The sequence below is a fragment of the Aureobasidium pullulans genome (assembly GCF_000721785.1).
Source record: "Aureobasidium pullulans EXF-150 unplaced genomic scaffold scaffold_18, whole genome shotgun sequence".
NCBI lineage: Eukaryota > Fungi > Ascomycota > Dothideomycetes > Dothideales > Saccotheciaceae > Aureobasidium > Aureobasidium pullulans.
In genome coordinates this window covers 504,073-520,936 of record NW_021941038.1, presented here as the reverse complement: position 1 = coordinate 520,936, position 16,864 = coordinate 504,073, and the positions used below count along the sequence as shown (strand labels likewise).

At 50.4% G+C, this 16,864-nt stretch overlaps 7 protein-coding genes across 7 annotated transcripts; 3 read left to right on the top strand and 4 right to left on the bottom strand.

The window, feature by feature from the left end:
- Positions 1 to 4,129: 4,129 nt before the first annotated feature.
- On the bottom strand, positions 4,130 to 6,274 carry M438DRAFT_279371 (uncharacterized protein; the record flags this gene model as incomplete). The annotated part of the gene is made up of 1 exon (XM_029901080.1): positions 4,130 to 6,274. The coding sequence occupies one exon, from the start codon at positions 6,272 to 6,274 to the stop codon at positions 4,130 to 4,132; it is 2,145 nt and encodes a 714-aa protein (XP_029757814.1).
- Positions 6,275 to 6,972: 698 nt separating this feature from the next.
- M438DRAFT_357964 (DEAD-domain-containing protein) lies at positions 6,973 to 9,342 on the bottom strand (the record flags this gene model as incomplete). Its single annotated transcript, XM_029907209.1, has 1 exon — positions 6,973 to 9,342. The coding sequence occupies one exon, from the start codon at positions 9,340 to 9,342 to the stop codon at positions 6,973 to 6,975; it is 2,370 nt and encodes a 789-aa protein (XP_029757813.1).
- Positions 9,343 to 9,639: 297 nt separating this feature from the next.
- On the top strand, positions 9,640 to 10,617 carry M438DRAFT_77540 (uncharacterized protein). Its single transcript, XM_029910310.1, has 2 exons — positions 9,640 to 9,712; positions 9,762 to 10,617. The coding sequence occupies exon 2, from the start codon at positions 9,896 to 9,898 to the stop codon at positions 10,487 to 10,489; it is 594 nt and encodes a 197-aa protein (XP_029757812.1). The 5' UTR covers positions 9,640 to 9,712; positions 9,762 to 9,895; the 3' UTR covers positions 10,490 to 10,617.
- On the bottom strand, positions 10,499 to 11,384 carry M438DRAFT_279678 (cytochrome c1 heme lyase-like protein; the record flags this gene model as incomplete). The annotated part of the gene is made up of 3 exons (XM_029901102.1): positions 10,499 to 10,775; positions 10,831 to 11,156; positions 11,211 to 11,384. The coding sequence occupies 3 exons, from the start codon at positions 11,382 to 11,384 to the stop codon at positions 10,499 to 10,501; spliced, it is 777 nt and encodes a 258-aa protein (XP_029757811.1).
- A 273-nt stretch (positions 11,385 to 11,657) lies between these two features.
- M438DRAFT_338010 (proteasome endopeptidase complex, beta subunit) lies at positions 11,658 to 12,566 on the top strand (the record flags this gene model as incomplete). The annotated part of the gene is made up of 3 exons (XM_029904065.1): positions 11,658 to 11,687; positions 11,743 to 11,899; positions 11,953 to 12,566. The coding sequence occupies 3 exons, from the start codon at positions 11,658 to 11,660 to the stop codon at positions 12,564 to 12,566; spliced, it is 801 nt and encodes a 266-aa protein (XP_029757810.1).
- A 718-nt stretch (positions 12,567 to 13,284) lies between these two features.
- M438DRAFT_408024 (uncharacterized protein) lies at positions 13,285 to 15,288 on the top strand (the record flags this gene model as incomplete). The annotated part of the gene is made up of 8 exons (XM_029909930.1): positions 13,285 to 13,329; positions 13,496 to 13,724; positions 13,839 to 13,870; positions 13,925 to 14,175; positions 14,226 to 14,302; positions 14,362 to 14,464; positions 14,525 to 14,626; positions 14,693 to 15,288. 8 exons carry the CDS (start codon positions 13,285 to 13,287, stop codon positions 15,270 to 15,272), a joined length of 1,419 nt encoding a protein of 472 aa, XP_029757809.1. The 3' UTR covers positions 15,273 to 15,288.
- A 194-nt stretch (positions 15,289 to 15,482) lies between these two features.
- M438DRAFT_357960 (guanyl-specific ribonuclease F1) lies at positions 15,483 to 16,047 on the bottom strand (the record flags this gene model as incomplete). The annotated part of the gene is made up of 2 exons (XM_029907208.1): positions 15,483 to 15,618; positions 15,782 to 16,047. 2 exons carry the CDS (start codon positions 16,045 to 16,047, stop codon positions 15,483 to 15,485), a joined length of 402 nt encoding a protein of 133 aa, XP_029757808.1.
- Positions 16,048 to 16,864: the final 817 nt, after the last annotated feature.

Genomic DNA, 16,864 nt, shown 5'->3' with positions numbered 1-16,864 from the left:
TACAAGCTTACAAATGTGGTATTCGTTGGGCGGCCTTGAATCATTTTGGCGCAATATCAATAGTAAGGCACATCACAAGGCCACCAACGCCGCACTTATCTTGGGCAAATATCTTCGAATGGATGCTCCGCTTGTTGCACTGCATGTGTCCGTTGTCGCTTACAGCTGCATAAAGATTTAGGCATCTTGCAAAGTCTCCTACCTAGTGAAACCGGGTCAAGAACGGGTAACTTTGAGCAAGGAGTAAGCTGGACACAAAAGGCATGCATCGACTCTGCGAACTCATAGCCAAGCCAGAGTGCAGATCAATATCTACAGGTTTCTGCAAGGCTTTGAACTATATTTTACTGTCAGCGGAACATTCGGCCTGATTCCTTGCATGTGCATGTCGAGTTGCCAACCAAACTAATGGTCGAGATCATCGCCTAGCGTTCACTCAACTCAAACCCTTCAACAACCGCCATATTCGGAAAAGACAATACTGATTTCCTTGACAGGAACTAAGAGCTTAGGCCGCCAGGCAGATACTGGCAATAGATATTGCTTACCAATATCGCACGTGCTGATGAAGCGCTAGTCTCTTCGTCTTTCGTCAGTTTCCTGGAAACAAACTCGTTCTAGATGTTACGGAGCAATCTCCGCCTATAACAGTATGTCTGAATCGTCACCTGCTGATCTACATACAAGAAACCACCGCCCAGGCTACCGATGCCAAACCTCACTCTTTATACCGTGGTCCCATCCAAGTGTACACCGATAGGGAGGTAGGCTTTAGGTTCTTACGTTTCGGTGATGGCTTCGTTCCGTTTGAGTGGCCGCGAGCTAGCGGCGATGCCCACTTCTCACTCGCCGATTCTTTGGCAGTAGGTGCATGATTGATAGTCATACTTGATTAGAGCAATGTTGATTCGTTCGAAGGGACTTGCTTATCGTGGACCATACCAGTGCATGGACTCGTCAAGGCAGTGACAGTTGCCTCGATGGTGTATGTATGAGATTCGATGATGAAGTCTTATTTTTTGATTGTGCAATGTCTGATCTTCACCCATGAACCCACAGTCAAAAAACCACTGACAGATCGATTCAGTTACTTAGTTCTCGATCTCAGTTCATGTTGTGGGATTGAATAACTCCGTGTTCCTGCACGAAGTCTCGAAAGCAATCAAGTCAGGGTCACCCGGTCGACATCTGAGATGGCAGGCTCGGCAGCCAAGCTTGACCCCGTGCTCCACCAACCAGAGACTTTTCTCTATCCTCGAGATAGGAGAACAATCTATCACCGTGTCTTTGACTCTTTGCGGACACACCTGTTGGATAACCTTCTGTCTATCAACATTTCCACTGCCAAGTCGCGACTGACACGCTTGCCCTGGTCCCCAAGCTTTCCGGAAGGGTTGCCTGAAACACGTTTCCGGGAGGCTACGAGTCAGACCATAAATTGATGACACCCCCAGCGCGCCATCCTCAATCAATCGCGATATATTAACATCTCAAACCTGTTAGGCCCACAGATAAAATAGAGTGAGCACCGCTTACTGCCGGAGCTTTTCAACATGGCACCCATGCCTGCTTATCAAACATAGCCACAGCTAAAAATGCACATTGATGAAATAGAACAGGTCGCGATCGCCAATTCCGTCAAACTTAGCGACAAGGCGTGAATGGATCGCCACAAGATAATGTTGGCGGAGAGTTTGCAAAGTGGCTGGGATGCCCAGTCTATTCGGCTTCTTTGCTTCGAATCATCTTCCTGCGTCGACTTTCGAAACACAATACCGCCGCATCGCATCTATAATGATGAGAACCCGCCCGCTCCTGCCCGCTGTACAATGTCGCTACACGGGTATCAATCAATGTCGCTCTTGGTGGAGTCGCAGAAGCTCTAGAAGCACTCCTTCACAAGCTTGAATACCTTGCAGTGGAGATCCTTACACGCCTCGGACGGACCTGTAATGTGGCGAGACGGAGATTCAACATCCTTCATCTCGGTCTACAGCTCTGGAACTTCTGGGCGTCAAGTCTTCTCATCAACAAGAAGCATTTACTAGGATGGTGCTCAGGATAAGCGAGAAGCGGCCGATAGCATCAAAAAAGGACAATGTGGATGGGAGTCCACTGTCAGGTCTAATATTGCAGAAGCATTACCGCCCATAGTGTGACCTAGGCAATGGACCACACACTCAAAACTGCACGAGAATACTTCTCCGACAAAGGCTCCGTACGTCTTCATGCATGCGATACTCACATGCGCACCCGGAGCTTCTCAAGTAAGTTGGACCGGAGGCGAAAACAACAAGCATACACTTATAGTGTCCTGACACTCTCAAAGAGAGGCACGACAAGATCGATTCGCTATATTGACCGCATCTCGACAGCTGCAACCATGTTTGTGGAATAGATAAGCTATCTCGTCTTAACGGCGTGCTATATCCCAATGCATAGCCAATATTCGCTATCTGTCGGATTGCTCAACAGCGCCTCACTATGGAGTTGCCCTAGATTGTCAACTACATCAGGCAATACGTCCAAGTCGCTCCGACACCCACGACATCGCATCTACGAAGCGCGAAATGTCCTGCTTACCTTTTCATAGTGTGCTGGAATCTGTCACATCACATCTCCAATGACAGCGATGCGCAGCAATATCACCCATCCAGATTCACGAAAGTAGTAAGCAAGAGCAAGTCGTCCAACGAAAGCGCCTATCTGACAGTCCTTCCCTTGAACCTAATTTTGCCCTTTTTGCCCTCGAAGCAGCGAACACGGTCAAGTCTTCGTAACCTCATGCTCAAAACATCGTGTTTCCATTTTCATACTATTGTTCCTTTATCTTTCGAGACAGCAACTTGTCAACCCTTCCACTCTCATCATATCAACACATTCCTCCTGTTCTCAGAGTCGACGTGCCCTCTTTTGTTCTAGCAAAGTGAAATTTCAATGGTCGTTCCTTCCTTTGATCATCTGGCTCGTTCCTTCTTCTATCAACACACTAGAATCCTTCTTTCCTCCTGTGATATCATGGATGTGCTTTCCCTCTATTGGGTCAATACCACATCGCTCGAGCCTTCCTCTACATTCTGAAGTATCACTGCTCCTCCCTGGACAATTGAATTCTCGCTCCTTTGTTAAGAAGATGCATGCTCATTCATTCCTCTTCTCCAAAAAAGAAACAACGTTTATTTTCCCTTTACCACTCTAACGATGTGTTTTCCACTTCAACTCCAACACGCTAGCTCCTTGCTCTTCCATCTTTCGACACACAAACAAGAAAGAAAAAAAAAAGAAAAAATCTAACCAGAGAAATAGACCACACCCTCCAATAAACCTTGAACCAAGAATGAATCCACATTTGAAAAAAGGTGACAAAAAACAGAACAAGGGTGACCAGAAGAACGAATGAATTACACATTCGCTTTCTCTCTCTCTCTCTCTCTCTCTGTAAAAACCGACCGAATTATCTTCGAAACAAAACAAACCACCACATACCGAGGCAAAAAGACGAATTTCCGGGATCGCAATGAGAGACAAGAGTTGCTAATGATCTTTACAGAACAAAAAAGGGGAAAGAACAATGACAGGAGGAAGAAAGCGCGATTGTCAGGTCGACCATTTTCGATCATGTATTGCTCCGGTCATTGTTTCTTGATTATTTAGATCTTGTTCGGGTCACTACTTACTCATTCATCATTGAGATTTTGCTCGGTCTCTTGCTTGTTACTTTTGAGGTTCACTATCTTGTATGCAGTCTTGAAGATGGATAGAAGGAACAAGAGGATGTCCTAGCACTTTGCTTGAGACGTGGGTGAGAAGTGTTGGATGTGGCCGCGATGATGAATGTTGGTATGCCCGATGTTTTGAACTACACAATCAATCATCAAGAGCACGGGGTAAAAGTCGAGACGGGAACAAGTCAAAGTCTTGTGCATTTCTCGTGATAGCAATAATAGTGTGTGATATGAATAGCAAAAAGTGTTCAGGTGAACTTTCAGCGTGCCCAATAGAAGGGAAAAGAGAAGCAAAAAGGAAGAAGCGAAAATAGGTAGAAGGGAGAGTATGGTAATCCAATACTGCCACTTTGTGGGCTTCGAGAGACGCGTGATTAACGCAAAGTGAACTGCTGAAAACGCTCCTATCGTCTCAAGCTGCCCGCCGCACGAGAGAACAAACTGCGACTGGGACTCTTGGCTTCTGCACTGCCACCAGGAGCGACGACGAGGTTACGTGTGGTGATAGCTTGGTTGGCTGCTTGCATGGCCAGTGAGTCGTCGCTGCCACTGCTGCCGCCATAGGTCGAGGTATTTGGTCGCTTAGAAGGCGAGAGGCGGCCAAGTCTTGATGACTGATCGGAGGATGAAGTGTGGTGTTCACTCATGCGACGGAGAAGTTTGTTTGTTTTCTGAGAGATTGCTGCGCGTACACCACCTCCATTGTTTGACTGCGATTTGATCGGAGGTCCCGGTTGGAAGCTTGGTGGAGTTGGCCAATGCGACACTTGCATACTTGTCATCAGGTTGGGCGTGGTCTCTGATCGCTCCATTCGTTGTGGGCGCATTTCAGACGACCTGGAAGCGGAGTTGTTCCTCTGCAGCGGATCTGGTGGTGTCTGTATGGCTGTAAGGTTTGGCGTCGTCTCTGAGCGATCCATTCGCCGATGACCCCTGTTGTTGTTGTTCTGTGACTGTGATGTTCCCCTTTCCAAAGTGTTTGGGCGTTGAAGCGGTGCCTGGCGGGCCCCTTCTCCGTCGTAAAGCATATCTCTAGCAGGGGAGATCTTGCGACGCACTTGAAATCTGGATGGTGTGCCTTTGACGATCGATCCGCCATTAGGGTACGATCCATCAGACCCGGCACTACCAGTCCTGGCGTTCGTATTACTGTCTGATTGTTCATAATATTCGTCCTCCTCGTCAGTGGATGAAAGAGATGCGCTATGTCTGTTCGACCAGCTAGGACCATCTGTGTAGTGTCTTGAATGGAGCTTGCTCATGTCTGCAACGCCAGGTGTCTCGGGTGTGTGTAGCAGTGCTGCGTGCTTTGCAGCGTTGGCCAAGTTTGCACTCATCCTTGGTGGCACCTTTAAATCTGATGGGCCATTCATGTATGAGTCCTGTAGAACGCTAGTACTTGCGCTATCTGGAGTCGGAGGTAGTAAGGCTCCACCGAAAGATGAGCCCTTCAGCGATGGAGTCCTTTTTTGTTTGTTGTGCGACAATTCTGTCGTTTGCGATGTGTATTGGTTGCGATCGGGGTCTGATTGTGATTGCTGGAATTGTCCCTGGCCTGAATAGAGCACAGGTGGTTGTGGTGTCTGCACCTGGATCCAAGAGTTGATATCACTGTCCGAGTCATGCTTGTTGCCAGCATTGCGTGAAATAGCATCCAGCTGGCTAACATTCGCCTCACCTTCGACGATGTCCTGGTTTCTGTGTAGATCATAGATGCTTGGGAAACTGCTCTTGCTCAACACACTCAATCGTGGTGAGTCTAGTGTATCAACCTCCGAGACGGACTTATCAACATCCTCTCTTTGCGACATCAGAGAGGCGAAGCTTTTTACAGCATGCAATTTTGGCGTTGGCTCCAAATAAACGCTTCGCAAAGCACGAGCGTTCGATTTCTTGTCGCCCACGAAAGACGGGACACGCCTTGGTGGGCTCGCAGAAGCAGGTCGCATACATGCCGATGTATCAGACTTGTGTGGTGATAGTACGGGGCAAGTTGATAGGGACGAGCGTCGTGGCGGCATAAGGTTTCCTGGAGAATCATGGTGGCTCTGTTGTGATATTTGTGCTCGTTCAAGCCTTTCCTCCAAGTCACAGATAATGGTGACAGCTTCTTGCACAGCTTCATCTCGGTGCTCCAGTTCCTTGACTAGGCTGTCATTGAGATCAAGAAGTGTGGCGTTCTCTTCGACAAGTCTGTTCGAATCCTCGGCGCGTGATGCAAGTAGTTTGCAGTTCTCTTGCATCTTGGCCATGCGTTCTCTACAGTGAAAGAGCTCCAGCTTCAGGTCGAAATTGAGTTTGGACAATTTGTCCATGCGCTTCTCAATTTCGCGTGCGCCGAGAGAGGCAGTGGCATTCGTAGGTGTATGCCTATTCTTAGGTGTTGTCACTAGGGTGTCATTGCCAGAGGATCTAGCCTCGTCGAGAAATAAGTCATCGTCCAGACCTGTAAGTCTTGGACCTGAGTCTGAGCGACGTGACCGGGTAGCGGGGATGGCGCGACGCGCTTGAAGGCGATCAAGAAGGTATGGAGATGCTGGGTTTGTCATGGCGCCTAAGATGTTGTCGTGTCGTGGTTTAGGTAAATGCGACTGTGGTCATGCTGTAATAAGTAGACATGGATGAGTGATGCTGTGAATTTGCAGTGACGAGACGAGAGCCGGTGAGCAAGTGAAGCGAAAGAAAGACAGGGTCAAAGACATGCAAAGCGCAGCGCAGGGTTGGAACGTGACGGTCGGTGTGGCCTGGCTTGACTGGCTGGTTATAGATTGCTTTGAGCAGATAAACTCGACCGTTGGAATGCACTCGTCGTCAGAGCAGCAAGGACGTTTTACGGCATTTAGCAGCACCTAGGCTGAGCTTATATGCAAAAGGAACTCGGCGACAAACATGCATGTATGAAGTACTGGATGGTGGAAAGATGCTGATGGAGTTATCTTGAGAAAGACGGCCAGGCACAGGAAGGGACCATGACTTTCACAGGCCAGCCGAACGCCCATCACAATGCAGGGTCCCCGAGCCGCACGAATGGCATGCCCGAACGAGCTGCTCAAACTCGCGCTAGCTTGGCCCCGCATTTGGCACCCAATTGACTTTGCCCATCTGTTTCAACTTCTCTTTGCGTTGCCTTCGTGATTCCTTCATGTTCACATCTACATAGATTTTCGTGGCTGCCGGCACATCATGGACGAGCAGCGTTTGCTAAGTATGGTTATTCGACTCAAGTACATGATAACGTGTGATGATTCTACGCCCAACCACCACCCTTACCTCCGAATCCGCTGCTTTCCTCAACGGCCTTCCTGTTACCGCCTCTTTGACTCTTTTGCTGCGCTGCCTCATGCTTTCTCAACTCCTCTGGTACCCTTGAGATAGCACTCTTTCCAAGCATCTGCTTGAGATCATAAAGCACATCGTTATCTTCAGAGCCAAGGAACGTGATAGCCACACCACTCTTGCCAGCACGACCAGTACGACCAACACGATGAGTGTAAGACTCAATGTTTGTAGCCATGTTGAAGTTGACAACCAGCGAAACGTCAGGAACATCGATACCACGACCTGCGAGATCTGTGGCGACGAGAACTTCGGTCTTGCCTTCGCGCACCGAAAGCAGTGCTGCTTCTCTTTGTTCTTGCGTTTTTGAACCGTGCAAAGTGACGGCCGAATAACCCATTCGTTGGATGTCTTTTGCCACAGCGTCGCAGTTGCGCTTGATGTTGACGAAGACAATGATCGGGGGTGCGAATTCTCTGCTGGACAAGATCTCTGCCAAACGCTTTTTGCGTTTGTCTTCACCGCTGACAAACTCGACGCGTTGTTCGACTGTGTCTACCGCTTCACCTACGTTTCCGATAGTTACTATTGCAGGGCGACGAAGGTACTTTCTGGCAATCCTTTCAACAGCTGCGGGCATGGTGGCTGTGTACATCATTGTTTGACGGTAACGTCCTCGTTCGCCAACGTGCATTTGCATGGCTTTGGAATCCTCAGCTTCTTCAGTATCTGGCTTTTCATTGCCTACCGGGAGAGCGTCGAGGATTTTGTTGACGGGCTCTTCGAAGCCGAGATCGATCATGCGATCGGCTTCATCCATGATGATGTAGCAGCATTGAGAGAGGACGAGGACGCGGCGTTCAATACAGTCAACAAGACGACCTGGAGTGGCAATGATAATTTCGGCACCGTTGCGGAGATTGTAGGCCTGTTCTTCGATTTGGTGACCACCGACAATGGAAACACAAGTGAAGCCTAATGGTGTTGCGAATTTCTTTGCTTCGATTTCAATCTGTTGGGCCAATTCACGAGTGGGTGCGAGAATGATGGCGTATGGGCCGTCGTTCTTAGTGAGTTCGTTCAAGGCGGGCAGTTCGGAAATGTAGACCAGGAGAGGCAAGAGGAAAGCGGCAGTTTTACCGGAACCAGTGACGGCAACACCGATCAAGTCGCGAGCTTGTAGAGCAACAGGAATAGCTGCTCTTTGAATGGGCGAGGGATCCGTATAGCCAACTTGGTCAATCACCTGCAGCAGTCGCTTAGGCAGACCAGATTCTTGCCAGTAACGCATTGGGTTCGGTATTGAGCCACCCTTTGTGCCGATGTTGAAGTCCTCTTTGAAAATACGCCAATCTCTCTCGCGCATCTGTGTGAGCTCCTTCTCGCTCCAATGTTTGTCGATGGCGTTGCGACTTTCGTATGCCTTTTGTCTTTCCTTCATTTCCAGAATCTGCTGTGCTCGTTGCTTGCCAGTCTCCGGATCGCGCTCTTGCAACAACTTGGCGTACTTTTCAGCGGCAGTTTCATCTCCATCGGCATAGCCACCTAGTCTGGCAGCAGGGGCAGCTCTGTCCTTGTATAGCGGGTCGGTATTAGCACTTGTGTCTTCCTCTGCGTTCCATTCGAAGTTGAATTTCTTTTCTGTCGTTCGCTTGCGCTTCTTCTGTGCCGAGAAGTTTGACTGATTCTGTTCTGCTCCCATGTATCTTTGGCGGATCGAGGCTTGGGCAGCTTCTTCCGGGGTGGGTTTCTTTGCTGTCTGATTGCCTTTGATAATGGCAGTTTGCTTGGGCGGTGGGGGAGGAGCCATGTCATATCCTCTGTTATGTTGATCCTTGTTCCTCCACCCCGAAGGGCCTGAGGGAGGTTGGCCTCCTCTTTGACTCCTAGGGCCAGTAGGAATAGCCGGGCGACCGTCCATGGAGCGATGTGAACCAGTGTTGACCTGGCCGTAGACGCCATCCGGCTGAGGCTTCGAGTAAGAATCGCGCTCGATCTCTGACTTCTTCTTTGATTCAGCGGCCTCTTTCTCGCGCTTCTCTTGTGCTATCCGTTCACGCTCGGCTCGCGACAAGAACTTTGGCTTCATGGCTGCTGCATCTGCGGCCTTTTTGCGCGCGAGGATCTCTTCGATGTCCAGAGGTTGATTCTTTTGCTTCACGGTACCCCAGCCCTTCTTTTGCTTCTTCGAGGGCATCATCGAGGGGCCGAGTTCTTCATCAATGTTGTCTGCGGCCGGCGGTGGAGGCACATCGGCCATGGGCGGCGGCGGCATGGCGACATCTTCCGAAGGAGGTGGAGGCGGCGGTACGTCTGACGGAGGAGCTGGCGGGTGGTCCATGATGATATGATGTATATTGGTTGTGTATATGAAAGGTGGTGTGGCAGAAACAAACTTCTTGTCGCCTTGTCGATTCGCATGTGATTGCATCGGTCAAAGCTGCCCGCAAAAGCCTCGACCGAGCAGCGTCATTTCGCAGCCACTTCTCTTCTTCCACCCGACACCAAGACAACATGAGCGGCGCATTAGGTCTGGGAGGCTACTCCAGTAGTGACGACGAGGACGAATTGATTGCGCCTGTCAGCAAGCCGAATCATGTACAGCCCGACTACACAATCTCTCGCAAAAGGGCGGATGGCTGCTAATCAGCTCGCATGCTAGGCCGTCGCAACAAAGACAATCGGAGAAGCTCTGCCGGGAGTTGTTCCATGTATGCTCTAATGTGTCGACTAATGTACAAGCTACTCACTATCTTACAGCAAACCCTCAACACGCCGCTCCCACGACTATCGTCGAGTCGACCACTGAACCACAACAGGACTCTACGCCTGCCCCAGCCGATGAACCAGCACCTGCTTTGTCGGGTCCAGCTCTAGGTCCGGCACTCGGTCCTATGGCTGGCCCTGCCGCTGGTCCTTCAATGCCAGAGGCCGGCCCATCCGCAATGCCCAGCGAAGAAGACGACGGCTCCATTCCATCGTCACCATACACGGCCGGTCGTCTTATGCTCCGAAACCTGACCATGCCGCCCGTACCAAATTTCCAGATCCCACCATCACCACCGGGCTCGCCGCCCCCAGACACAACGACCAAATTCGCGAGGTTTCTCAACTTGAAGAAGAAAGGAACTCATTTCAACGAACGTCTATACCACTCCTCGGCTTTGCGGAATCCTGGTCTTTTGCCAAAGCTCATGGACTTTGCCGGCATCAGTCAAGAAGACCAGTATGCGACCCCGTGGTCACAAGGAGCGATCGCGACGAAATTTCCTGATTGGGCATATGGCGACAAACTGGTTGCGGCGCATGAGAAGATTGCAAAGAAGAAGGAACAAGAAAAGGCCAAGAATCCAAGGGAGGCAGTGGACTTTGTACCGGCAAAACAGGAAGCGAATGCTTCGGCATCCGGAAGAGTGGAGAGGAGAACACAAGGCAGACGAGGGCTAGGCTTTGACAACGAAAGACGACGATCCCGCTCGCCCAGATGAAAAAGTGGATCACAATCCCCAGAACTTCTCAACTCTCATCTTGACTCCTTCCCAGCTGTTGAGCTTTGGGCGTACGTCAAGGTAGAAGTTGAGAGACTTGCCAGGCTTGCCCTCATTCTTGCCGGCGTAGAAGTCGATGACATAGTCAATGTGGGTGCCGCAACGGTCAACAATCCAGTCGTGTCTGTCGAAGGGCTTGGAGTAGCCCAAGATAGAGTTGAAGCGTGCTCTAGGAGTCAGTTCCTTGGATTGGCCCATGAATGAGACCAGACGAGGACCACCACATCTGACGGACAAGTTAGCTCGAGTGACAAGAACATTACGAGCATGGTGCAACTCACGCTTCAGAACCTCTGCCCTTTTCCCAAGCCTTGATTTCCTTCCATGCCTGCTCGTTGACGGCGTTGTGGATGGGTACGATTGTGCGCATGTCGGCGGCCTCGGGATCATAGTTCTTGCGTTTCATGGCGTTGAAGAACATCTCCTCGGACGGGTAGACCCAGTTTCCACTCTTCTCGTCAACGCCTGACTCTTGCTCGTTGTTTGCCGGGCTATGTGTGGTGGCGGCAGCATCGTGACCCTCGGCAGTACCAGCACGAGGAATCGTCGAGATTTCGCGGAAAGTGTCGAGGGCACCACGTTGGGCTGGTGACATCATAGACATGTTCTTGGGCAGTATGGCCAGCCATGCGCCATGATCGAGGGAGTAGCGAGTTTGAACAGGGATCTGGCGGAGGTCATGAGGACTGTTGTTTGGTATCGGCGGCGAGGGCGTCGCTTGCGGCGGAGGTGGTGGAGCGTCTTGAGATCTCGCCTTTTTAGCCTGGTCTAGCCATGCCTGGCGAGCTTCATGATCAACAGGGCATCCAGCAGCTTCGGCTCCTCCTGAAGACATGTTGAGTGTTGTGGTGAATGATGAGTAATTATCACATGCCGAAACAAAAAGTGCAACTTGCATGAGCCAGCGGAGATGGCGGCGGCGATGGAGCGGAGGCTTGGCGGTCCGACCGAGCTCCATTCGGGGCGCGTCACTGTCGGTTGACTTCCACTTGCTGCCAGTCGCATACAATCAATCATCTACTCTTCATCAAATCTGCTTTGCTCTTCTCGACCCTTCGCTTTTGCATCCGATCCGTCTCTCAGCTACCTCACATCTCTCACCCTCACAATGAATCACTTCCCTCACGGCTGGGGCAGAGTAAGCTCCATTCCATGCCATCAACGTGCCTGTCGTATACTGATTGCCCGCTCAGCCCAGAGATGATGTTTACGGCGCATACGACTACTCCCACTTCGGCCCTCAAGACCATGCAGGCCCCATTCAACATACTCAGTCACCCATCGTTACTGGTACTTCAGTCATCGGCATCAAGTACAAGGACGGTGTTGTCATTGCCGCCGACAACTTAGGTACTGCTCTTCCGCCATGCTACCATAAAAGGCCATATCTAACATTTCTCAAGCTTCATACGGTTCCCTCGCCCGCTTCACTGATGTCAAGCGTCTGCGTGTCTTCAATAAGCAATCCATCGTCGGCTTTGGTGGCGATGTTTCCGACATGCAATACCTCGACCGCCTCCTCGGCACCCTGAGCATCAACGAGAACTACCAATCATCCGACGATGTCACCCAACTCTCGGCCAAGAACCTTCACACCTACCTCAGCAAAGTCATGTACAAGCGCCGCTCAGACTTCAACCCCCTGTGGAACGCCATCCTCGTCGCAGGTCTCGATGACAAGAAGAAGCCTTTCCTGGCTAGTGTCGACCTACTCGGTACCACCTTCAGCGCTCCTACCCTCGCCACTGGTTTCGGTGCCCATCTCGCACAACCCATTCTTCGTCGCGCAGTGCCCGATGAGGAGGCATCAGCCAAGTTGACCAAGGAGGAGGCCGTTGAGACCATCAAGGAGTGTATGAAGGTTCTCTTCTACCGCGACGCAAGGAGTATGGATCAATACAGCATCGCCGTCATCGACGCTCAATCAGGTGTCGACCTCAAGGAGACCGAGAAGCTGGAGAGCCAGAGCTGGGCATTCGCAGAGGGTATCAAGGGCTACGGTACTCAAACAGTATAGATGATGGAACTGCACGCACGTAATTCGGCATCATGACATGAAGGCGTTTTTTCTCTTTTGAGCAGAAGGGGGCTGGGTTTTGCACATCATCAATGTATACTACCAATCAAGCGGTTCTTTTGCACGTTCAAGCGTGCGACACCCTTTACGATCCTGCACCTCACCCGAATGACACTCTCTAGACTATGGCAACACACTAGCTAGCATCTTTGCAGACAGAAAGTCGGGTTTGGACAGCATCAGTTGGCCGGGTCTACGAACGCCGAACATCAGCCACAGCGTCGTCTTCCATTTCGCGAGTCACGACAATAGCCTTTCTGTTTCACGTCGGACACCTGTGACAGACCTTCCATCCTGTTTAATACAACCACCTTCGAGAAGCCCGTTCATTGCCGCCACTTTCGAATTACCATGATTGCGCAAACGCTGTTTCCGAGTGAGACTGTCTGCTTTCCTCATTTGCCTATCGCATCGTGAAGTCTTCTAATGTGTCAGCGATGGCACACGCGACGTGCAGTACAGCTGGCTCTCTCAGTTCAAAGAACTGTTTGAACAGTATCCTCCCCAGATCTGGAAGCACGTTCATCAGGCCTCCCAGCTTCGATCACTTGGACAAGTCCATGTTTCAAATTCTTGCCTCGACTCAGGAAGACAAGCTCTCTGCTTGCCCGCTCGGGAGTGCATTTTCTTCTTGTAGTCGCGTCGTCTTGGACCTGTCATGGCTCCTTTGCCACGATTGGGACGCCTTAGCCTCTTACTCTTGGTAGGTTTCGTGCCAGGATGATACTCGGCCGACATGTGCTTGACACCCACCTGAATTCATCAAGGGTCTGCCATGGTAAGCTAGCTATGACATGACTATTACCGTTGTGGAGATCGTGATTTTCTTTCGTATATCCTATCCTTCTTCCTCTCTATCCTATTCCCAGCCCTTTCCCGTGATCCAGACACGACACAGCACAACAGATATGAGCGATCCGAACACGATACCGGCGCGACTGCCGCCACCTGGATATACTAGCAATCTTATCAACCCGCACAGTACTGGATACCAACAAACGATATGCAATGTGATATGTGTGATCTTCGTCACCCTGTTTGTGGGGATGAGAATATACACGCGGATACGGCTTGTCAAATGTGTCAGCTGGGATGACTGTAAGTTTTGTTTGCTCTCATACCTCCATCATTAACCTGGCCTTGCAATGAGTACTAACAAGCGTCATCCAGATCTCATAGCCCTAGCAACGCTAGTATTCTATGCCGATGTAGGTCTGTTCCAATACATAGTAAAAGTCGGCCTTGTGAGTATCTCTTGTACCAATCTAACCAACCCCCTTCTTCTAACACATTCTTAGGGCAAACATCTCTGGGACGTCAGCGCAGCCTCCTTTTCTCCGACCTTTCTCGAAGTCTGGACTTTCGCCGCTATGATCTACTCCATCTCTATGCTCTTCATCAAAATGTCAATCTTGATGTTGTATCGACGATTGTTTCCCATCAATAACTTCAAATATCTGTGGTGGGGCTGTTTGTTCTGTACTGTTGGGTATGGATTGGGTGCAATCTTTTCGAGTCTTTTTGCTTGCGTGCCTGTCAGGGCGAATTGGTGAGTCTGATCTCAAGGAGAGATGGGGATGGCTGCTTACTGCGACACAGGGACTTGACTGTTGAGGCAGACAGATGTATTGATAAGAAGGCCTTCTATATTGGAAACGGGGTCATGAACATCATCAGTAAGTCTCGCCCTTCCACCCTTCCATGTATGCCCTTGAAAGGTTCTGACAAGCGACAGCGGATCTAATGATCTTGGCTTTGCCTATACCGATTGTTTGGAGATTGTCGCTCGAGTTGAGACAAAAGATTATCCTCAGTGTTGTGTTCACACTAGGCTCGATGTATGCAATTTCCTCTCCTTTCTCTCATCACGACCCAATGGATACTAACTCTTGTAACAGCTCCTGCGTCATAAGTCTAGTCCGCCTCCTCAGCATCATAACCTGGATCCGCGTAGGCGATGCAGATATAACCTACACCCTCCAAAGCATAGTAGTCTGGTCGTAAGCTTTCCCCCTTTCCCTCTCCATCCCCCATCACCCTCGAACCATCCACTAACACACACCCAGTGAAATCGAACTCTCAGCCTGCATAATCTGCGCCAACGCCCCCTGCCTCCGCCCCTTCTTCACAACCCACCTCCCCTTCCTATCTCTATCCGCCCATACGAACCACTCTTCCTCCAAAACCGGCAATCCCTCCCAAATCCACCAATACCCCACCACCATAGGCGGCAAACGCTCACGAGCAATCTCGCCATATCCCAACGATATGGATGCCATTTTCGACGGCACCCAAGATGTCGAGTTGGAGAATTACGATGTCGAGTCCTCTGCTGGTGGGTCAGTGGGCGAAGATCAGCCAAAGCATTCGTATGCGAAACATGGGTATAAACCTTCCACGGGGAATAAAACCATCGTTAGTGTTACGAAAGCGGGGAGCAGGGGTGGTGGAAGCAGAGGAGGCAGTTTTGATGATGCGGAGGACAAGCGATCGGTGGGGGTGGGGAGGCAGCAGAGTTTGAGGAGTATTGGGGAGGAAAGAAGAGGGAGGATATTGGGGGATAGAGCGGCAAGTGAGTTTGGTGAAGAGGGGGGTATTGTGGTGCATACTAGTTATCACGTTCAGACTGTTAGAGAAGATGTTTGAGTGCGAGAAGTGGTGGAAATCTAATGTTTTATAAATGATAACTTGATATTACCCCACGACAGTGTATATTTTGTGAATACGATTGAGGGCGTTCACATTCAGAATAAGAGGGTACGGTACAGCAGCATAGGATTTCTGCACAAGGGAGTAAACTTCAACTCAAAATACCAGCTTTTGGTTTCGTATATGGTCATAAGGACATGCATCCATCTAGGAAGTACCAGTGCAACCGACAAAGTCGTTTCCAGAGGCTCCGGTATGGGTGACGGTGCCAGCCCAGACACCCTTGGTGTTGAAGATGACTCTGTCTGCGCCAGGAGAGCCACCGGTGAAAACACCACTAGTCCTAGGTACTTTGTCAGTATACAGTTTCGAGATTACTGAGAAGGTTGCAAGTCTTCTTCTTGTTTTCTGAGACAACGTGGGAGGGCTCAATCGTGGGCAACGAAAGAAGACAAGAAGTTGAGGAAGAATAGAGTAACCAACGACGTGAGGAAAGTTGGACATACTTCAAGGGGAACTCCTCATAAGGACCCGCGACGGGGAAGTCGAAGCCTTCGTAGTTGTTGTACTTGTGGGGGTAGCTGTTGCTGCCGTAGGTGCGACCGGCTTGGTAGTCACCATATCCAGCGCTGACGGCTGAGCGGACCTGTGCGGCGGTGTAACTGGTGCTGCCGCAAGTAGTTGCTGACTGGCGAGACTCAAGATCGGTAGGGAGGGCAATGGTGGAGGCTACGAAGAGCACGGCGGTGGTGAAGACGGATTGGAAGAGCATTTTGCTGGTATTGTCGGATATGCTTGAAGGGATGCAATGGAGAGCGAATGTATGGTCGAGTACTCGAAGCGAACGGAGAGAATGATGAACCTACTGTCTTGCTGCTTTGGAGAGACAAGCTGATATTTAAGTTCTTCCACTCTGCTGATGGTCTCACACTCCTGGATTTCCAGACATCCGAAGCACTGTACCTCGTTCTTGCTATCTTATCGTCCATTGGCGAGAACGAGGGCACAAAAGTAACTTCCTTCTTAGCGAAATGTGTGCTGCACGAGGTCGGTGATAGTTTACAGCAGTCAGTCGTGCAGCAGTAACAGTTTTCCATTCCCTCCAATCGCTGGTTTCACTCGGATATGCTATGCATGCAGGATTGAACATCAAACCGGGAGAATAGAGCAGGGCGGTAAGGTTAGCACAAAGTGTCGTGCATTCATGCCTTCCTGATCTGGTAACCGCCCTGAATATCTGCTTGTCTACAGCCGAGGCCCCGAGGAGCAATATTCGCCAAACCAAAGGTATAATGGCCAGATGGCCAATGATCTACTGATAAGAAAGCACGTCTTGAGATTTGCAAGTCAGGCTTCGGCCGGTAGGAAAGAACGATTGGTGAGGAGGAGAGGAGAAGAGGTTGTGAGTTCTCCGCCTCTCCTGGATGATCGACAAGGCACGGTCCGCCGTGTGTTATTCTTGGCGTGCGGGCAACATGCCTTCCATGTCGGACGTCGCCTCTTGTGTCTGTCGACCTCTTACACTATCAGCCAATGATAAGGAACATGTGGGATAGGCGTGTGGCTTCCACCTTGTAGGCGGTCTGGTG